Source organism: Pelodiscus sinensis, chromosome 5 (assembly GCF_052426305.1).
Source record: "Pelodiscus sinensis isolate ZL-2025 chromosome 5, ASM5242630v1, whole genome shotgun sequence".
Taxonomy (NCBI): domain Eukaryota; kingdom Metazoa; phylum Chordata; order Testudines; family Trionychidae; genus Pelodiscus; species Pelodiscus sinensis.
The window spans coordinates 66804444-66826239 of record NC_143056.1 but is presented as its reverse complement, the minus strand read 5'-3'; the positions used below and the strand labels follow the sequence as shown (position 1 = coordinate 66826239).

The 21796-nt window shown below is 45.3% G+C and overlaps 2 protein-coding genes across 2 annotated transcripts in view; one reads left to right on the top strand and one right to left on the bottom strand.

Moving 5' to 3' along the window:
* Positions 1-8274: 8274 nt before the first annotated feature.
* HEATR4 (HEAT repeat containing 4) overlaps positions 8275-21796 on the bottom strand; it is a 48059-nt gene continuing 34537 nt past the window's right edge. The window contains exons 16-17 of the mRNA XM_075927263.2: positions 17822-17880; positions 8275-9744 (exon numbers count right to left, since the gene is read on the bottom strand). Of these exons, the coding sequence (XP_075783378.2) occupies positions 9568-9744; positions 17822-17880 (236 nt within the window). The 3' untranslated portion in view covers positions 8275-9567. The remainder of the gene's footprint in view (positions 9745-17821; positions 17881-21796) is intronic.
* RIOX1 (ribosomal oxygenase 1) lies at positions 15750-17806 on the top strand. Its single transcript, XM_014576277.4, has one exon. It carries the CDS (start codon positions 15944-15946, stop codon positions 17753-17755), a length of 1812 nt encoding a protein of 603 aa, XP_014431763.3. The 5' UTR covers positions 15750-15943; the 3' UTR covers positions 17756-17806.

Sequence of the window (21796 nt, the reverse complement as noted above, 5' to 3'; positions counted from 1 at the left end):
TTATTACCAAGGCAGATTAAGGTTTCATGGTGCCTTGGGCTAGAGCAAGTGGAAGGGGGCCCTCCCCATCCATTCCACTTGCAGTCTCAACCCCATTCCACCCCTTCTGCCTGTGGCTCTGCTCATGGTGCCACCAGATTCTGCACCTTCCCCTGAATCTGGGGCCCATTCCACCCACGGTCCATCCCATTCCACCATCGCCCACTGCTCTACAACCTGTTTGGTCCTTTCTGCTTCTCCACTGCAGCCCCATGACAAGAGAAGTTCTTTCCCCCGCCCCTCCCGCACACATACACGCTGCCCTAGAGTCACTGCAGAGTGAGAGCTCTCCCAGCCCTGAGGCCATGGCAGGGAACTAAAGCTCCTCCAGTCCTAGGATCCCAGCCAAGATCCATGCACTCAGACTTCCCCCCACCCACCTGGCACTCCTGCTGGAGAGTGGGTAAGGGGTGGGGAGACCCATTTTTCCAGGGCCCCCAGGCACAGCCACTAATCCACCATTTGTAACTTCATAAATCTCAAGTTGTTTAACTCTGTTATAAATGGTGTAATGGGGCAAGAACATTACACTATTTCTTACTGGAATATGCTTACCAATAAAAGTATCTGAATACCCATATAACTGTGTCCACACTAGCGGATGGGTAGGAGGAAATGTTCTACCACTTTGACTGTACTGATATAGGTCAAGTCAGTACAGTCTTGTGTGTGAGTGAGCCCTGAGAATTTTTCTAAATTTCTCACTGCTTCCCTAGCCCTAGAGCAGCTCCACTCCTGTTAGCAAAAGTGAAAGCATTGTGTAAGCAAGGTGCAGGTATTTTCACCAGCTTGACATCAAACTGTGCTGTGAGCAAATCTAGATGACTTGGTGGTTAACTTATAGGTGCTGATTCCATAGTGCTTAGCACTCACTGGCAGTCAGCTTCAGCCCCTTCCCTCCTCATGCACTCCCCAGCACCTCCTGTTCACCGGTGCTTTGCCAATCAACTTCTCCTCCTCCCTGCTAGCACCTACCGCCCGCCACCACCAGCTATTTCATGATGTTCAGGAGGCTCAGGGACAGAGGTGGAGACTTGGGGTCAGGTGGGGTCTGGGGCAGATCAGAGCTAAGAAGCAGGATTGGTATGGGGACTGGGAGGGAAGGGGTCTGGTAGGGGCAGAACTTGGAGCAGATTAGGTAGGTTGAGCACCCACTGGCATCCCATTTACACCGTTACCACTAATGGAACTGCACTGAAGCTGGAGGAATGGTGGGAAGATTTCAGAAAAAAATGTAATGCATGTAAGATCTTATAGTCCAGTGGTCATCTCAAACACAAATAATTAAAATCATATTATTTTCTGCTTAAGATATTTTCTGCTTAAGAAATGTACTTAAAGAGTGAATGACAAATGGCTGTATAGCAATAGGTCACTATTAATACAGAAGGAATTTGTATAATTCCTGTGCCCCATGACATTGCTTAAGGCATGAACAACACTTTTCTATCCCTGTCTATCCTAGGCTGCTTTTTACGTGTCCTCTGTGAGATAGGTAAAATATGATCTGAAACCTTTAACATAGTTATTGGGGAAAAAGCCTTGCCCAAATAGCTTGTCAAGAACATGATTTGTGCACATTAAAAGTCTATTGTCCTGAGACTAGATGTGGGACAGAGATGGGGGGTCAACTAGATTGTATCCCATGTCTTAATTGTGCGTACATAAAGTAATCCTATCATGTAATTACTTCTTCTAGTTTCTCTTCTCTTTCATTTTAAGATGTGGATTTCCCCCTCATGCACACTTACTCCTCCCTCCCTTGAAAAGCAAGAAGACTGGAGTCTGGGAGTCTGCAGTTTTATGTATAGACACTGGCTACAGAGACACTGCAGATGGTATCTGTTCAGTATTACCAAGCCTTGGATGGCCTGCATTCTGAGCATAAAAATAACCTTAATAAATCCCAATGAAATAGACTGCAGGATCCCACTGAGAAGGAGACATGACAACTCAACTGGAGATCTTGCTCACATCTTTTGCACAATTTCAGCTTTATCTTGTAAAGATTTTATGTATTTGCTTTTGGTAGGGGGAAAGAGAAGATGTTTAGACTTCTCTTCCATCTGGTTATTTCACAGTGGCCCTGGGCCTTTTAATTATTATTTGTATTAGTTTTTTATTTTAATCGGATTGTTCAAATTTAGGGAAAAACTTTTTTTCTCCTTGGGCTCAGTGTCCAAGAAAACCAGGATTAAAGACAACAGAGAATAAGAAAAATGTCTAAGAAGAGAGAGAGTTGTGTCTGGAGATAAGCCAATATTACTGGTAAGAGATGCTTCACTGAGTGAGTGCATTCATACAGATGGAGGGGGAGAATTACTGAATAGCTCTTGAGAAACAGGCTTTTGAATTAGCTCTTAGTCTTTTTATCTGGCTGTGGACTTTACAGGGACCACAATAAGGAGCAGATTTCACAATCCTGACCATGTCCTGACAGTGCTGACACAGCGTGTGTCATTGGATTGAATGGAAAAGATTGTCAGGGCTCTTGGTTTATGGAAACCTACTGCAAAAGGCTTGAAATGCTCTTCTTCTAGGGTGGGCATCGCTTTTGGTGCTAGAGGAAAAATGGCAGTGTAGGATGCAGGTTGCTGATGCAGCAATAACAAGAAAAAGAATGTGACTTAATCTGACTTTCTAAAAGTGACTGAATGGTATTAAGAGCTTTGACAGAAACCAAAAAGGAGGATGTGCCAAGCAATTTACTCTATAGTGAAATGAGTATGGTTTTTATGGTGTGGAAAAATAAAGCCTACTTTGGGCCTGCCAAATGCATTTCAACTTTAAAGCAGATTTGCACTTCCAGTACAAAGGGTAAAAATTAGACTGATCATCATGGGACCAATCCAGGTACCACACAACTTCCACTTCCAAAAGTTAAGGGCACTCATACATGGCAAGATCAGTCTCTCTGTGAATTAAGTATCGCATTTTAAAACTCAAGATTTCAATTCTCAGGACAGAGAGCCCCTGAATACAGTTTAAAAAAAAAAAACAAATCTCTTTGAAGTGTCATTAATACCCCCCTGTTCAGAAGCCACTTGTGGCTTTCTAATAAGTAGTTACTCAACATGCTTTTTTGACCTCTTAAATAAAATAAAATGTAAGTGGCTCTTGGCAATGAGGCTTATATACTCATAAAACTGAAGTAACATTGTGCTAAGCTCTAATTACAATGTTTAATTAAACCTCCTGTTGCCGGTATGTATGTGCAAGCAGCTGCTGAACACTACCCATTCATTCACAGAAATTCTGTGCTTCCTCCAGTTAAAAAAGCTTTAAATTACATTATTCTTTCCGTTTGCCAAATATAACAGCATATCAATGAGAGCAAGGACAGCTCTGAGTTTATGGTTCTTAGCCTCTGGTTTTAGTGTTTACAGCTCTTGTGACTTGTTCTTGCTAGGCTTCCTTTCCCTGCCTGAAATCAAAATGATCTCCCGTGCATTGAGTCATTCATAGGCTATCTGGTTGTAACCACTCTGCACTTTCTCCAGCTGCAGAGGGAGTCAAGCTGCTTGGTGAAACTCTGTAGCAGTGGATTATTTAATCCCCCTCATAGTTCTTATCTGGCACATTCCTGTTCCCACCCCAACCCTGCTGCACAACAACAAAGGGGATATTGTCATAGAAATGAGCTCCACCCCATAGAGTGACTGCAGATCTCTTTGTGCCTGAAAACACTCCGTCCTCCTGGATAGCCCTGTGCTTCGGCTGCATCTGGAGCTTTCCATGACACAGAGGAGGCAGACTTTGGTCCTCAATAATGAACCTCCATGATCGGCCTTGTGTTCCTCCTATCCAAATATTATGAAGCCAGAGTTACTCCCAATCCTCATGTGAGACGGATTCTAGAGCAACACAAACCCATTTGAAGATATGAACGTGCACAAAGTAGGGATGTTAGCTATCAGTTAATTGAACAGTTGACTAAATACATGAATTCTTAGCAGTTAGTCGACTGTTCTGTAGTTCCCAGGGAATGGGGTCAGCAGCCAGTGTGCTCTGGCTCCACTCCCAGGGAGTCCCCTGCCAGTCCACGCTGCTGCCTATCTATCAGAGGCAGCAGCGCAGGATGCCAGGTAGGAGCCAGTCCACGAGAGGAGCCAGTTTAAATACCAGCTCCCCTCACAGACCAGCTGCCTGTTGCCCTGTGCTGCTGTCTCTGATACAAAGGCAGCAGTGCAAGGTGGCAGAAGCCCCTCCTGTCCAAGAGGAGTCTGAGCTCCCTGCAAAGAGAAGCTGCTGAGGAGGCAGTTAGGGGCTGGGGAGGCTGTCCTGAAGCAGCCTCTGTCCACCGCCATCAGAGGCTGTTTTGTGGCAGCCTTCCCTGCCCCCGCCCCTGTGCTGCTGCCTCTGTTAGAGGCAGCAGCGCAGAAGGGGGACAGGTGGCACCGTAGAGCTGGTGCTGGGGGGAACCAGCTTTTAAGATGGCTCCCCCCAACACCAGCTCCTGCTCCCCCCCTTGCTGCCATTGATACAGAGGCAGCAAGGGGAGGGAATGCAAGTAGTGGACTAGATTAACCGATAAGCCTAGTCTTAGGAGAACTGGTACAGTTGTCTGAAAAGGTAACCAGAAATAATAGGCCAAATTCATTCCAGGTGAGTTTGGAGCACTATATCTACACACCATATCCAACATTAAAATTACAAGGCATTTAGCCATCCTGAAGATGCAGCAGGTACAGCTGAGGCTCAGTTAAATTCTCATCGTCCTCTGTCCTATAGAGAACTAGTTAACTCCATGTTTATTTCTGTAAATTACTGACATCATTACCTCAAAACCAGGTAATAGAAAACATTACATAATGAGAGACAAGAACTCCCTATCAATTCAAGCTTCCAGTTCCATTATTTTTCATTATAGCCTTCGTTTTGAGTCTTGGCCATATATTAAAAAAAGGCCTGTGTCAATTGTTTTGGGTTTTGGAAAGTTAAGAGTTATGCTGGTAGAAATTGACAAACTTTAATGTTAGAGCTGAGAAGCTAGGTTCTGATCTGAGTTACAGTGGTAACCAGAAAAATTTCAGTATAGTCATTCAAATTATTCTTCTGATTCAGCGAAAGACTAATACACTAGACTAATTCCAGCAGTAATTCCCACATAATCTAAGTGGTGAGATTTTTAAATGTCTTACTATTAATCTATACTAAGCTGCCATCTACAAGTATTCATGCTGCAATAAAATCATATAATGTTACTCGCAGGCACACATATGCATTGCTTTCATCTTCATGACACTCAGATTCCAATGCAAACTATCAGTCCTGCCAGAAAATTTATATATTACCTTTACAACATTATATATTTTTTCTAATAATTTCCCCATAATGTTTGAATATAGACTATCAAAACAAATGTATGAAATATTATTCTTGATCTGCCACCTACAGGCAAGATATCAAACATCCAGAAAATTAACGAGTCTAGAGACAAGAACTAAGATTTAGTCTACACGCACAAAAAATTGTACTACTTTAGCCATATCAGTGCTGTTCTGTTAGTATAAAGGAGCTTTATACTGGTATAACTATTGCTGTTTGAGATGGAACACTAAGGGTACATCTAGACTACAAAGCTATTTCAAGATATCGGAGATGTCCCAAAATAGCTACCAAGGAATGTATCTGCTATTTCAAAATAATTTTTGAAATAATAGATGCGCTATTCTGGCATCCCTGTAAACCTTGTTGCACGAGGAATAAGGGATGTGTCAAAATAGTGCTTTAGATTTGCCAAATTTCAAAATAACCTATTTAGAAATAAAATCTAAATAAGATACACAATTTGCGCTATGCAAATTGCGTATCTTATTTCAATTTTAGAGTGCAATTTAGACGTACTCTAAGTGATGTATTGGTATAATCACTTTGGTAAAAACTGATAACACCCCTATCTTAAAGAGTTATACTTGTACAAAATCTGTGTGTAGATCTAGCAAAATAGACAGATACACTTTTTTCTAGTGTTCTAAACAAAGAAGACAATTGCCCAAACCTGATCCTATCACTTCTCTAAAGCAGTTTTATAATGCACTTGGACTCCTATTTGTCATTGCTATTTCAAGAATGGGGCTACGTCTATACTGTGGAGCTATTTCTGGATATCAGAAGTATCCCGAAATAGCTATTCCGTGTCTTTAAAGTTGTGGAGAGGCGCGGCGTCGGCGCAGCCCTCCCCGAGGGCCACGCAGGGTCCTCCGCACTCCCCTCCGATTTCCCTCACCCGAGGTCTCGTCCTCTTCGTGCTCCCCGATCACCCAAGATCCCTGTCCCGAGTTTGACAGGGTCTGTCCACGCTTGGTCTACTGTGAGTGGCGTCCGCGTTGGCGCGAGGGGGGGTAGGGAAGCTCGGGCCCACCCTCACTCCGAGCCCCGACCCAGGGCCCTAAGGTCTGGTGGGATATGCCAATCCCCTCAGTCCTGGTTGGTGGGGGACAGAACCCCCTAAACACACCAACCCCCCGGGTTCCAGCACCCTGGCCTGGGTCGTTTCCTACCTCCCTCGCCGGGCCGCTGTGACGACTGGGTCTTGGGGGTCTATGCAGATGGGATCCGAGGTGCCTCTGTCGGTGCTTCCTCCTCCTGGCTGCGTGTCTGCCTTCCCCCCTTGTCTCTGGCGGCGGCGCTCTTTTTAAGCATCCCGCCGCACTGACGTCCTCCGTAGTGGGGCTGGCACACCCCCTCCGTGGGGGCGGCTGGCCCGCCAGGGCGCCGGCACAGGTCGACGCCACAGGCAGTGTCAGCGTCCGGCGCTCTGGCACAGCTGGGGAAGCGGCGGTGGAGTCGGGCGCAGCTGATTGGGGCTGCCGCTTGGCCCTGCCCGCGGCCACCGCGGGGCCACCGCTTCTCCCCAGCAAGCCGGCGACAGCACCCAGTGAGTGCGGGCCGCGGGGGCTGCCCCGTCACAAAAGTAGACACGGGTGTGCTATTCTGGCATCACTTTAACTCTCATTCCATGAGGGTTAAAGGACATTTCAGAATAGCACTTTATTTCAAAATTTGGTGCAAAAAATAAACTATTTTAAAGTAAGGGCGCAGTGTAGACACACTGGGATTCTTGTTTCTGCTCAGTGCACTGCAACTGGTGTCTTAAGAATTCTAAAATACACCCCCAGATTTCTTTGGCTGGGTCACAGTAGCTACCAGTACAAAGTCTTCTGGAGCACATCTGATATCATTGGTGCCTGCTGTAAATGATAAACAAGGACAGTTTCTAGAGCTGGTAGAACTGGGTAGTCAGAAACATCACAGCTGAAGTAGAATGAATGGTTTACAACTAGCCATTGAAGAGTGACTTATGATATTCACAGTGCTATCCTACAATCACGCTTCACATACATTTGTTGGCTGTCGTGTTTTTCAAGCAACAAATATAAGGGATAGATGCTCTTTGTTGATACTTACCGGGTTTACTTGGCAGTAGGAGATAAACTTAGCTGAAACTTCCCATTATTTGACCTCACACACCAAAATAAAGCACAATTGATTATTGTATGTATATTATTAGTACAATATATTGTAGTTTGTTATTATTAGAAATTGGAACTAGGATTTTGATTCAGACCTAACAATCCTGAATTATAAAGAACTTTGGATCCAGATCTGGATATAAATTTTCCAACTAGATCTTATTTCTGTATTAGACTAAATCATTATTCCTACTCTGAACAGCTCTGAAATTTGGATTAAGTGGGAGTCTAGATACAGACATGGAGTACAATACTGGCCTCCCAAAAGTCAATGGCAAAACTCCCAATGATTCCAGTGGAGCGAGTATTTCACCTCTGAATTTTGTATCTTGGGCCCATCTTTCTTGCTAAGCATCCAGCACAAGATTCCTGCATACTTTTGTGAATTTTAGCTGCTTATTGTCTTTGTGGTTTCATATTCATGACTGCAAAAGGCTAATAACATTCTTTTAAGTCTGATACAGTGTAGGCAAGTGCTGAGCAAGTTTCCCCAATCAATGATCTGTTGAATTGCCTAAATCCTACATTACAGCAAACTTGTGCTACTGGAATTATGATCTCTCTGCCACAGAATGTTTCAGCATGCCAAACTGAGTAGGGCTTTTGTGGCATGGAACAATGAAGCCTACATTGGGCCTAACTGTATTTAGATTCAAAAGAGGATTTGTGCTGAGCTCTACAAAAATACCAACCTAGGATACTTGTCCTCTGATTCACTGAGCTCCTCAAGAAACTTTTCATAATAATAGTATGCCAGAGAGGCATTTGGAAATTTTTTTATTGACCAAAAGGGCTTTAATGATTCACCATAGAAACACACTGAAATGTATTAAACGTCTTAGCCCTTTTTCCATCTGAAGTGAATCTTGATGGCTGAAATAACAATTGCATGGGAGCACAGGGGAGTAAAGTTCCCCTAGCCGTAGAATTAACATTGTGTAATAGACATTTCAAAAGCGGGAGTATTTCCCTAAACTTGTGTAAGTTTACAGTCATTTATATCATTTTGGAAAGTCTGAAGTCCTGGGAGAGAACAGACAAGGATGATTGGAACGGGGATACTTTAATGAATTTGGCATAAAATGCTATGTAATGCCAGAGCGTTTTGCTCTTGGAATTCCTTCAGAGGATATAGTTTGGCACCTGAAGTCTCCCAACTCCATTATAAACAAAATTTGGTGTCTGAATAGAAATATAATAGAACTTGGATCCTACCCAACTCAAATTCCATTCCAGGTGTAATATAACCTTGTAAAGTAAGTCTGCCCACATCAGGCTCTGTGTGGTTACAAAGTAACTGAGCACAGCCCAAAATAACACCTGATGATACTTTGAAAAACCTTTTGTAGGCCAAATTGTAGCACATTAATAGGAAGGTGGTTTCCAGTCAGGAAATATATGCTCCCTAAATACCTGAGATTGAGTCAAGGGTGTGACTCACCTGCTACATTGTCCTGCATTTTGCTTCAACTACCTTAGCCTTGGTCTCTCAAATACTTTCCTCTCTTTTACATTATTGAAGGAGGTTATGGTGTTCTATTAGACTGATGTTGTGCTTTTGATATTTTTCCTGCAGAGCCTAATTCTACCTATCCATCTTAATTAAAAGACATGCAAAAAAAAAGTAGCTCTTTTCATTCTTAAGAAGAATTCATGGTAGGTAATAAGATTCATTTATGCTAGCTCACTGTATTTTAAGACAAAAAGGGTTTGAGAAAAACTTTTTAGCTTCAAAGTTTGTGTCATATATGTAAAAATAATTTGTTGGTCCAGTAAAAAATATCCCATTATCTACCACCTCCATACACCAATGATAATAGAGAAAGAAAGTGATATACTTCTCTTGCAGAGCAGGGTTAATTTACAGATAAACCAGCCATAGGGAAAAAAATCCTGTTTTTGAAACATATTTCATGCTTTCAGCCAAAGGTCAAACACAGCTTCCAAAGTCTAACGGGATGTCTTTATGACTTTGGGGATCAGTCAGATTTCCTGTACCTCCTTCCCCATAAAGTATATGTGAGGTTTAGCTAAGTAACCATCTAGTTTTTTGTCATGGGCTAAAGAGGTTTAATGAATTCTTCTCTCTGCAAAGTGATCCTGATGACTGTCCTCTTTCCATTGGATTTGACCGTTCACTCATACATGATGCCATATCGCTGTGGTGAGAGTCCATTGATGACAAAATGGCTTCTCGTGTCCAGGGCCTTGAAGAGATTTTCATAAATGGCTGAAATAAAAGAACTGAAGTAAAATTTGAATCAAGGCAAAGATGAAACCTTGGATGAGGAACTGTGTGACTGCTTCTTTACACTATCACTGAAGAAATATTTCTGATCAAATGCCCAGATATATATTTAGTATTAATTAAAGTCTGAGTTGATCTAATCTGAGTTGCTTTTTTTACAGGAAAGTAATAGTAATACAATATAAATAAACATATTTTGTCCTTTTGCAACATTTTTTGTACAAGCATTTAAAAACACTTTTAATATATAATAAGATCATCTAGTCTCACCTCCTGAATTGCACCAGCCATAGAACTGCACCAAGTGATTCCTACAGGAGCAGTTTGGGAGTGTTTTGTATCTTCCTTTTGAGCTCTATCACAGTGTTTCTCAACTTTTTTTTAAATAAAATACCCCTTTTTCCAATAAATAAATACATAAATGCTCCCAGTACCTACAATTTTCAGACACACAACATTTGTTTCTACTATTGCAAGACATTTGTTTAAACAATTTAATCATAGCCAGGTGGGTGATGAAGTTTTTAGGTGTAAAAAGTACAAAAATAATAAAGCGCTATAAAACTTAAAACAAAAATTCAGTTTTCTCCAAATTTCAGTTGTGTTGACGTACCCCCCAAACTTCTCCTGAGTACCCCATGGTTACTCATACCACTGGTTGAGAAAAACTGCTCTATGATATATTTTAGAAAAACCGCCAATCTTGATTTAAACCAAGAATCAACCATGCCCCTACACAAGTTGCTGCAATGGTTAGTTCCCCTCACGTCTCAAAATGTATACCTTATTGATATTCTGAATTTGTCTAGCTTCAGCTTCCAATCATTGGACCTTATTACACCTTTTTCTGATAAAGTAAACAGCCATCTGCTATCAGAAATCTCTTCCCGGGGGTACTTGTAGACTGCTATCAAGTCACCTCTTAATCGTCTCCTGGATAAACTAAGTAGACTGAGCTTCTTAAGCCTCCCATTATACAAACTTCCAATCATTCTTGTAGCTATTTCCTGAGTTCTTCCAATGTTTTTAACATACCTTTTGAAGGGGGGAGACACTAGACTTGGACACAGCATTTCAGTGTTGGTCCCACTAATTGAAATGAGAGATCTAACTGAACTCAGTGGACTTTCTCATATGACTAAAGCTCATAAGATTTGGTCAGGCAATAGCAGAATTGGAAATAGAACTGAGAAGAAATGACTCCTGCTCCCCTACTAAACACCTGTTAGATATTTCTACCTCCACTCAGTATAGTCATATGATCTTATTTGGTATTTTTCATACAAATATATTACTTTATACTTCATAGCCAATTACGGTCTTTAGATACTACAGGGCTGTGTCTAAACTGCACCCCTTTTCCGGAAAAGGGATGCAGATTAAACACTTTGGAATAGGCAAATCTTACTTGAAAGTGAGAGATTCTCCGGAAAAGGGTTTATTTTCCGGAGAATCACGTCTAGACTGGCGCTTTTCTCCGGCTTATCCCCAAGCCGGAAAAAAGCGGCAGCCATGTTAATGCAAATGCTGCGGGGATATTTAAATCCCCCGCGGATATGCCTATTCCAAAGTGTCTAATCTGCATCCCTTTTCCAGGTGTTCTTTAGTCTGGCACTCTCTGGGCTGGCAACATCCGTGGTCAGGCATGATTTTAGTTAGCCGGATGTCCATTATCATGGGAGTGGCCACGTTTCTTATGGTTCCATAAAGTTTGTTTACAGCCACCAGTCCTGGTGCCTGAATATTCTGTACTGTTCTTTAGCCCTAATTTACTCTTAAATGTCTTCTAAGAGCCTAGTAAGCAGTGGAAGTGTTGGTAATGCTGCTAAACAATATTGACCTCCCATGGTTTTGCAAATTCTCTGATTCAGCACTAATCAAGTCCTGAGGGAGCCGGATTAAAGAGGTTCAACCTATACTATAAAGTTTAAACAAACAATACAGATGCACAACTAAAACTAGTTGAAAACAATGTATTAAATACATCTCCTCCTTATTTTCTTTTTGCAAATTATCCTTGAACAAAGTATGGATTTTACATATGTGTTCACTAACTGCAATTGTTTGATGATTAGTTGGTGCAAACAAATGTCAATCTATGGTTTGTTCATGAACTGGTCACAATAAGTGTGTACTAATTTGCACCACATGTCTGTCACCTAAGTCACACAGTATTGTTGTCATTCCTTGATCAGCAGTAAATACAAGCTTTGTGAAAATGCCTTCTGTGATAGTGTGGAAGGTTTCTTGGCTACAGAAGGAGGCACAATCAACGGGTACATAATTATGCAAGTTTACTTGTCACGAAGGCTATGACTATGCTGCCTTTTTTTGCAGAAGAGGATATATAAATCGTGCTCACATTTGCATATCTTCTTCCGATTCTTTTTGCAGAAGAGGTTTTGCCGATAAAAAGCCCTGTGTAGACAGAGCCATTTGTCGGAAAAAAACCCTCTTTCGCAAGATCCCTTATTTCTCAAAAATAGAGGTTTACAGGATCTTGTGAAAGAGGTTTTTTTCCCCAACAAATGGCCCCGTCTACACAGGGCTTTTTATCGGCAAAACCTCTTCCGCAAAAAGAATTGGAAGAAGATATGCAAATGCGAGTGCAATTTGTATATCCTCTTCCACAAAAAAAGGCAATGTAGCTGTAGCCTTATAGTAGTCCCATATGTAGCATTTGCTGTAGCCAAGTGGTTCTGTTCATCTTCAACAGCCCAGGGAAAGGATTCTATTCCTTTAGCCCTTGTGCAGAACCCCTGTTTAAATTATTTCTGCACAGGAAAAGATTCGACCCTTACTGATATTGTTTTTGGTCTGCTTCCTCTAATCAATTGAATAATAGCACCTCAAGTTACAGACACCAAGTTTTCTTCACAGTTAGTATAATTAGAAATTTCATTTTCTTCAGTGAAAACTTGTATTTTAGAGAAAGCAGTAAAATTCATGGAAAGACTCTAAAACAGGGGTCCCGCCCCTTAGGCTCAGGTCTCCCCCCTCTGCACTGGCACTCTAATGGCCCTCTCCCCCTCCATCCCACTATGGGGCTAGAGCACACACAATCTGCTTGGCTGGGGGTTAGCGGTCCCCAACCCAAAAAAGTTTCTCCACCCCTGCTCTAAAACAACATTTACAGATTATTCTTGAACATGTCTTTCTATAATTTCTGCCCTTGAGTGTACAGGGGATTAGTCAGGCTGATCATTTTCAACTCATCATTTCCTCTGCAGCTTTGGGCACAGGTCACTTGGTAGGATTATCTCATGTATCTATTCCCTGCCATTGCAGAGGCCTCATGCATTGATGCTCCTTGGATTCCCTCCTGTTCTCTGCAGGGGGCAGACAACAGTTTAGTTTCCTGAGAACTTTACTACTTTGGTCTGGTTACTTACTTGGTGCCTAGCCTGTGATAAACAGGTGAGACTAGATGAGCTGGTGCTTTTGGCCTTAAATGCCATAGCTCTGCATAAAAAAATAATTCTAGCCAGGAAAATTACAAAAAGATTCCCAAAAATTGGTGTGCAAAAATAACAAAAAATATACTGCAAATGTTTACAAAATAATACTGGCATACTGGAACATTTCCCTGCCACCACCATCCCCAAATGTTCTGCCTTTTCATGACACAGCTAGTTTCTCATCAATACTCATGAACATCAATCTTCATCTGAAATAAAATTAAACTTTAAAAAACAGAGGGCTTTTCCCCCTCAATAACAGACCCACTTTCATTTACGACAAGCTCTATTTTTTAACAAAAAGGCACAAGGTTAAGGAACTTTGTGGAATGAAAGTTTTATGAATTTGAAACAAAATGTGCAGACACTCATTTCTTCAGTTTGCATGTTTGATTGGCAATATTGCATGGTCCTAATCATACATCATTGGAAATCTGAGCTAAGATTGTCCTGGGAATGCCATCCAAACACATTACCAGTGAACTGGGCAGGTTGGATATGTCATGGGTTTAACACATGACAAGGATGCAGAGCCCCAGGGAAAACCAGTTCAGATAAGTAGAGCAAGCATCTGTTGTCAGTGATGTTAGCATCTGATTTCTATTTTGTGGCCTGGATGATGTGACTTGAAAGAGGAGAAGGAATCTCAGTCCAGTTCCTTTTGGATAGCTCAGAAACAGCATCACAACTGCCCTTGGTTAGCAGTGTAAATCACAAGTCCAAGTAATGGACCATACACAATGGAAACTGAAGGGGATCCAGGGATCAGGACAAAATGTCACATTTCAAACATCCTCCCATTTCCTGCCACAGGAAAACTCAGCCCTGCTCCGCTCATAGCCAAGTCTGAGCAAAAAAGCATTGCCTTGCAAAACTAGCCCAGCCTATTTCAGAAAGAGGAGAATGAGGGTGCTTATGTAAATTCCAGAGGCTTTTTAGTACTAATGTAGATACACTCAAATGTATTTGTTTAATCGTTGTAATGTGTAACAATGTTATATGCCACAGAACTAGAGCGGGCAATTAAAAAAGGGCTGGGGAGTAGAACTTCTGTGGAACATCTATGCCCAGCCACCCTGCAAGTCACTCGGATTCGAGGGACAGGCCTTGTGGGGTTTCCTTCCACACACTTACTTGGGATGGGACTGCACTCAGACTGACCTAGGACAGTGTTTCTCAATCAGTGGTATGGGAACTACAGGATGAAGTTTAATAAGGACAAATGCAAAGTGCTCCATTTAGAAAGGAACAATCAGTTTCACACATACAGAATGGGAAGCAACTGTCTAGGAAGGAGTACTGCAGAAAGGGATCATGGGATCGTAGTGGACCACAAGCTAAATATGAGTCAACAGTGTGACGCTGTTGTAAAAAAAGCAAACATGAGCCTGGGATGCATTAACAGGTATGTTGTGAGCAAGAGAAGAGAAGTCATTCTTCTGCTTTAGTCTTTGCTGATTAGGCCTCAGTTGGAGTATTGTGTCCAGTTCTGGGCACCACATTTCAAGAAAGATGTGGAGAAATTGGAGAAGGTCCAGAGAAGAGCAACAAGAATGATTAAAGGTCTAGAGAACATGACCTATGAAGGAAGACTGAAAAAATTGGGCTTGTTTAGTTTGGAAAAGAGAAGATTGAGAGGGGACATGATAGTGGTTTTCAGGTATCTAAAAGGGTGTCACAAGGAGGAGGGAAAAAAATTGTTCTTCCTGGCCTCTGAGGATAGAACAAGAAGCAATGGGCTTAAACTGCAGCAAAGAAGGTTTAGGTTGGACATTAGGAAAAAGTTTCTAACTGTTAGGGTGGTTAATTGCCTAGGAAGGTTGTGGAATCTCCATCTCTGGAGATATTTAAGAGTAGGTTAGATAAATGTCTATCAGGGATGATCTAGACAGTACTGGGTCCTGCCATGAGGGCAAGGGACCAGACTCAATGGCCTTTTGAGGTCCCTTCCAGTCCTAGTATTCTATGATTCTATGATACCCTTAGAGGTACTCAGGAGAAGTTTGGAGGGTATGTCAACACAACTGAAATTTGGAGAAAACTGAATTTTTGTTTTAAATTTTACTGCACTTTATTATTTTTGTACTTTTTACACCCAAAATTTCATCATCTGCCCAGCTACGATTAAATTGTTTAAACAAACGTCTTGAAATGGTAGCAAAAAAAGTGTGTGGCTGAAAACTGTAGGTACTGGTGGTACTTATAATTTTTTTTAAAGGGATACTTTATTTAAAAAAAAAGTTGAGACACTGATCTAGGACACGCCACACCCTCTGCTAGTGGTGTGACTACTTGAAACTCAGACTTCAAAACTATCCACGATGCACCACCGGAGCGTGCTAAGCTGGTTATTTGCGCCGTGCAGGTTCCTGGGCGGGATCCGAACTCAGCTTCCCGGGGCTCCTCCGTAATGTCCGCGGCGGCCCACGGGCGACGACCCAGGAACTGGGAAACTGAGCGATCCGAAAACCTTCCGGCGCGGGGGAAGCCCAGCCCGCTGCCCGCACAAACCGCAAAGCCCCAAGCAAAGCGGGGCTGCAAAAGACGATCCCCAGAGCCCGGGCCGCGAGGAATCGCAAAGCGCCATCCCAAAGCCAAACCCCTGAGGGCTCGCGGCAGCGACGGGGCTCTGGGGCGCGCGCGCGCTCGGGCTGGGGAGGGGCGGACTCGGAGGTGACGTGTCTAGCGGGAGCGCGCGCCGCGGCGCACCCAGCGGCAGCAGCATGGAGGCCGGCGCACGTGTCTCGGCGCTCTGGGTGTATCGCTCCGCGGCGGGGCCCCGGCGTCCCGGCCTCGCGATCTCCCTGCGGGGCAAACGCATAAAGAAGCGGCCCAGGCAGAGCAAGAGGGGATTGGCTGGGGATTGTCCTGCTCCAGCCGGACCCGCCAATGGGGAGCAGTCCGGACCCCCCCGCCCCGCAGCAGAGGGGCCCAGCAAGGAGGAGCGGCCCGGAGCCCTTGGTCCTGGCCGGAGAGCAGCAAGAGGAAAGCTGGGGAGACCCCAGAAAGGGAAGAATAGAGACAGCTCTTTGGTCCCTTGGCAAAGCCAAACTTCGGGGCTGCAGGGAAACTCTAGACCAAAGCTGGCAGGGGAGAAACTGGTGGCAGCAGAGACTGGGGACAGTAGCCTGGAGTTCCAGGAGCCTGTCACTGGCCCCTCTCTGCTTGACCTTCTCCAGGAGCTGGGTCAGGTCCAGCACAGCAGACAGCGTGCAGCAAAGCTGTTTGGGTGGCTGATTGCACCCATCTCTCCACAGCAATTCTTTGAGCAGAGCTGGGAAAAGAAACCCCTCTTGATCCAACGACGCAATCTAGCATATTACCAGGGGCTCTTCTCCACTTCCACTTTTGATGCAATCCTGCGGGACAATGTTGTTAAGTTTGGGGTCAACTTGGACGTAACAAGCTATGTGGATGGGACGAGGGAGACCCACAATCCTATTGGTAGGGCGCTGCCTGCTGTTGTGTGGGATTTCTACAGGAATGGCTGTTCCCTACGGATGCTGAATCCACAAGCCTTCTCTGCCACTGTATGGCACTTCCTCTCCATCCTACAGGAGCAGTTTGGGAGCATGGCTGGAGCAAACACTTATCTGACTCCTGCAGGAACACAGGGCTTTGCTCCACACTACGATGACATTGAAGCATTTGTGATCCAGCTTGAAGGGAAGAAGCACTGGCGGGTTTATGGTCCTAGGGATGATACAGAGGTGTTGCCCCAGTTCTCCAGCTGTAACTTTGCTCAGGAAGAGATTGGAGAGCCCATTTTGGAGACAGTACTTGAAGCCGGGGACCTGCTTTATTTTCCCCGTGGATTTATCCATCAGGGGGACTGTCTTCCTGATGCACACTCACTCCACATAACTGTTTCTTCCTATCAGAGGAACTCCTGGGGAGATCTGCTGGAGAAACTCCTCCCAGCTGCCTTGCAGATGGCCATAGAAGAGGATGTGGAGTACAGGCGAGGGCTCCCTCTAGATTACCTAGAATATATGGGGGTCCTGAATTCAGATGTGGTAGATTCTCGCCGAGATGCCTTTATAGAGAGAGTACAGAATTTGATAAAGAAAGTAGTGGACTATGCACCAATTGATGCTGCAGTGGATCAGAAAGCAAAGTTGTTTCTTCATGACTGCCTCCCTCCCGTGCTAACTGAGCATGAAAGGGCACTGAGTATACATGGTGTTCCAGCCAGGTGGGAAGATGGAGACATTCGTGATGTTGATATACCAATAAAGAAAGAAACTCAGGTACGGCTGCTCCGTCATGGCATCATTAGGTTGTGTAATGAAGGAAATGGTGTGCTGCTGTATTACACAACAGAAAACTCAAGAGTGTACCACAAGGAGGAACCCAAATACTTTGAGACAGATCCTGAGTTTACAGATGGTATAGAGTTTCTGCTTTCTTCATATCCTAAGTATGTCTGTGTGGATACCCTTCCATGTGACACCTTGGATGATAAGATCTCCTTAGCTACCCTCTTGTTTGAAAAGGGCCTGCTGATTACCAAGAAACCTCTGGTGCCTATGTAATTGTTGAATTATGATCAAAGTAAATATATTGTTTAGAAAAAAATCTGTTTGCTATCTTACACTTACTGGTAAATTTGAATCGGAGGTCCAGATCTGAAAATTCATCCTGTTCGAACAGCTTTGACCTGGGTAGACAGATTAAACACTTTCTAAAGGATATGCATACAAGTAGGTATATAGCCTATCCAAAATAGCATAGAATTAAATTTTGTTTTCCCTGCCATTTTAGTGTACCTGCAATACCCTCTGAAAGTTAGTTTTATATGTTCTTTACCTTTTATGGGATAAAATAAAGGGTAGCAGCCTACGATTCCAGGCATAGTACAGCACAGGTGGCCAAGCTGTGACTAGCAAGCCACATGCGCATCTTTTATAATTAATTGCCACTCATGGAGCCCCCATTCTCCACCCATTAGACTAAGGGCAGGCTGGGGACCTCAGGGTTTCTGTGGTGGGTTGGTGAGGCTGGAGGCTTCTGCCAGAGACAACTGATACTTGGTGGGGGCACAATTTAAAGGTTCGTGCCCCCACCTCACCAGTTTGGCACCCGTCCCTCTGTGCAGCTTCCAGGTGTTTGCCCCCACCTCTCCATGTGGAGCTAACAGCTGGAAGCTGTAGGGAAGGGCCACAGCTATAGCTCCCTGAGTAAAACAGCTGCAGCAAAAACAGTGACTTTCCCTTCAGCTGCTAGCTCTTGGCCCCTACCTCTCCCCAGGGTTGCAGCTCCCTGGCTCCAGCAGCTGTCATGCAGGGAGGGGGTCCAGCAGTAGCATGTGACTGAGTGGAGCCAGGCAAGACCTGGCAAAAATCTGGGGTCATGTTGCTGCCCCCCTATTGTCTCTAGCTTCTGCCCAATGGAGAGGGAGGTCTTGGAGCTGTAAGAAAGTTGGGGTATTAGATTATACTAGGAGGCTGTGCCCCCTGTTCGCTGTGCTCACCAGCCCCCATCTCGTGAGTGGTAGACAACCTCATCTCTCCCCTCTGGCCACTGGGGAGGGCAGGCCTCTTCCCTGTCTGCACATCATCCTGGGCCCCTTCTCCCTTCCCCCCCCCCCCCTCCTTTCAGCCCAGCCTCCTGCCCATCCTAACTCCCTCCCCCCCCCCCCCCCACCCGGGGCACAGTGTGCATCAGGCCTGGCTCTAACCCTGGCGGCCAGGGAGACACAGGGGTGCCTACCCGCCCTGTGTGGGGCACAGGTAGTGCCGTGTGCATGTGGTGCTCTGGGGCAGTGCAGCCTGCTGAGGTGGGGAAAGCAGCAGTGTCCTGCCCTCCCCCGTATGTGTTCCCACCTGCACTGCTCAGTGCCCTAGCCCTGCCCGCAGAGCTCAGAGCTGCTCACCAGGAGTGGAAGAGAAGGAGCAGACAGGTCAGTGCGGTGGCTCCTCCGGATGGTGCAGGAGTGCTCTGACCACTATGGTAAGTGCAACTGCTAGGGAGGGAGTGAGTCTTTGTGGGGGCAACCAGACTCTGGGTGGTTGGGCACCATGCTCTGGCTCCCCAAGAGCCTGGCAGCAGGGGAGCCCCCAAGAACCTGCTGCTGACACATAAGACCAGCTGGGAGCCCCACTCCTAGTGCCTGTCCCTGGGCTGCTCTTCCTCCCACCACTGGGCTGTCTCAGCTGCAATGTGGCGTCTGCTGGCTACTGTGCAATGTTTCTTGGCATTGAAAGCCCTGCAGGGTGGAGGTGCCAGAAGGGGAGTAGGGTCTTGGTTTAAAATAGCAATTCCAAGTGGCAAAGGGAAGCAGCAAGGTTGAGTTCAATATGGGGGAGGGGAGAGCGGGAGAAGGCAGGCAGGATGCAGAGTGATGTGGTGATGTCGCTCTGTCCTTCAGGAAAAACTTTTTAAAATATATATATATATATATATAGAGAGAGAGAGAGATTGATTTGATTTTTACACCTTAATTGCACTGTCTTAGTCTCATTTACATCTGATTGACTTATGCATTCATTACCACATTCTCCCCCTACTATTAAAAAGATTGGGAAATTTGCTCACGCAGTAGTATCATCTGAGGAAGTGGGTTGTACCCACAAAAGCTCATGATACCATCTACAGGCAGTCCCCGGGTTACGTACAAGATAGGGACTGTAGGTTTGTTCTTAAGTTGAATCTGTATGTAAGTCGGAACTGGCATCCAGATTCAGCCGCTGATGAAACTGATCAGTTTCAACAGCAGCTGAATCTGGACGCCAGTTCTGACTTACATACAGATTCAACTTAAGAACCCCAGGCATCCCCAAGTCAGCTGCTGCTGAAACTGATCAGCGGCTGATTCCAGGAAGCCCGGGGCAGGGGCTTCCTGTAGTCAGCCACTGGTCAGATTCAGCAGAAGCTGACTTGGGGACGCCTGGGGCAGAGCAGCTGGGGTGCTGCTGGGTTGGTCCAGTAGCGCCGCCGCTCCTCGGCGCTACTGGACCAACCCAGCAGCACCCAAGCTGCTCTGCCCCAGGCGTCCTGATTCAGCCGCTGCTGAATCTGACCAGCAGTGGCTGAATCAGGACGCCTGGGGCAGAACAGCTGGGGTGCTGCCCGGTTGGTCCAGTAGCGCCCAGAGCGGCGCTACGGGACCAACTGGCAGCGCCCCAGCTGCTGTACCACAGGTGTCCGGAGCAAAGCCATGGAGCACGGGGGCAGCGGGACAGCCCAGACACGCCGTGGCTGTCCTGCTGCCCTCTGGCTCCGTGGCTTTGCTCTGCTTTGCTCCCCCTCCCCCTGGTCTGCAGACCAGGGGGAGGGGGAGCAAAGCGGCGGAACACGCGGGCAGCGGACAGCCCACACACGTCTGGGCTGTCCGCTGCCCGCGTGCTCCGTGGCTTTGCTCTGCTTTGCCCCCCCCGTCCCCCTGGTCTGCAGACCAGGGGAACGGGGGGGGGGGGGGAAACAGAGCAAAGCAGAGCCAAGCCGCGGAGCGCGCGATCAGCTGATAGCCCAGACGCGTCTGGGCTGTCAGCTGGCCGGGCGCTCCGCGGCTTGGCTCTGCTTTGCCCCCCGTTCCATCTCCCTGGTCTGCAGACCAGGAGGACGGGGGGGGGGGAAGCAGAGCCAAGCCTCGGAGTGCGTGGGCAGGGGACAGCCCTGTCCGCTGCCCACGTGTTCCGCCACTTTGCTTCCTCTCCCTGGTCTGCTGGAGACCAGGGAGAGGAACGGCCCCGTTCGTAACTGCGGATGCGACATAAGTCGGATCCGCGTAACTCGGGGACTGCCTGTACATGTTTTGTTAGTCTAGCAGCACCTTAAAGACTATTTGTTCTTTTTTTAAGTTTTTCCAGTTACAGACTAACTCGGCTACCCCTCTGAAGCTGATGTTTATGTAACACTGGAAATAAGGACGTCAATAGCTGCTGCAACACCAGCAGTAGTAGCTTAAGCTTTTTGCAGGGGCCAGTACCAGACCGATTTTGGAAATGACAGAAATTAATTCTTTGATATCATGAAGTGTTTTGTGAATTTTTTTAATGATTAAGCATTTTGAATCCAGCTAAAGCTCCTCATTAGGTCAAAGTCCTAGACAGTTTATAAATTTCCTATTATAGAATGATTTGGTTAACCAATGTTTACATCTAGTAAATATAAGTGCAGTCAAATCTATTTTGCATAAGGTAGAATTGAAAAATTTTAATATAAGCATTAATGTAATGTAAACACCGAGGCTGTGTTGAGACTGGCAAGTTTTTCCGCAAAATCATCTGCTTTTGCGGAACAACTTGCCAGCTGTCTACACTGGCCGCTTGAATATCCACAAAAGCACTGATGATCTCATGTAAGATTGTCAGTGCTTTTGCGGAAATACTATGCTGCTCCCGTTTGGGCAAAAATCTTTTTCCGAAAAAGGGCCAGTGTAGACAGCAGAGATTTGTTTTCTGCAAAAAAGCCCCGATCGTGAAAATGGCGATCGGGGCTTTTTTGCAGAATGCGCGTCTAGATTGGCCACGGATGCTTTTCTGCAAAAAGTGCTTTTGCGGAAAAGCGTCCTGCCAATCTAGACGCACTTTTCTGAAAATGCTTTTAATGGAAAACTTTTCTGTTGACATGAT

Excerpts from the sequence above, each read along its gene's own strand:
- RIOX1 (XM_014576277.4), top strand. The coding sequence starts at position 15,944 with ATGGAGGCCGGCGCACGTGTCTCGGCGCTCTGGGTGTATCGCTCCGCG.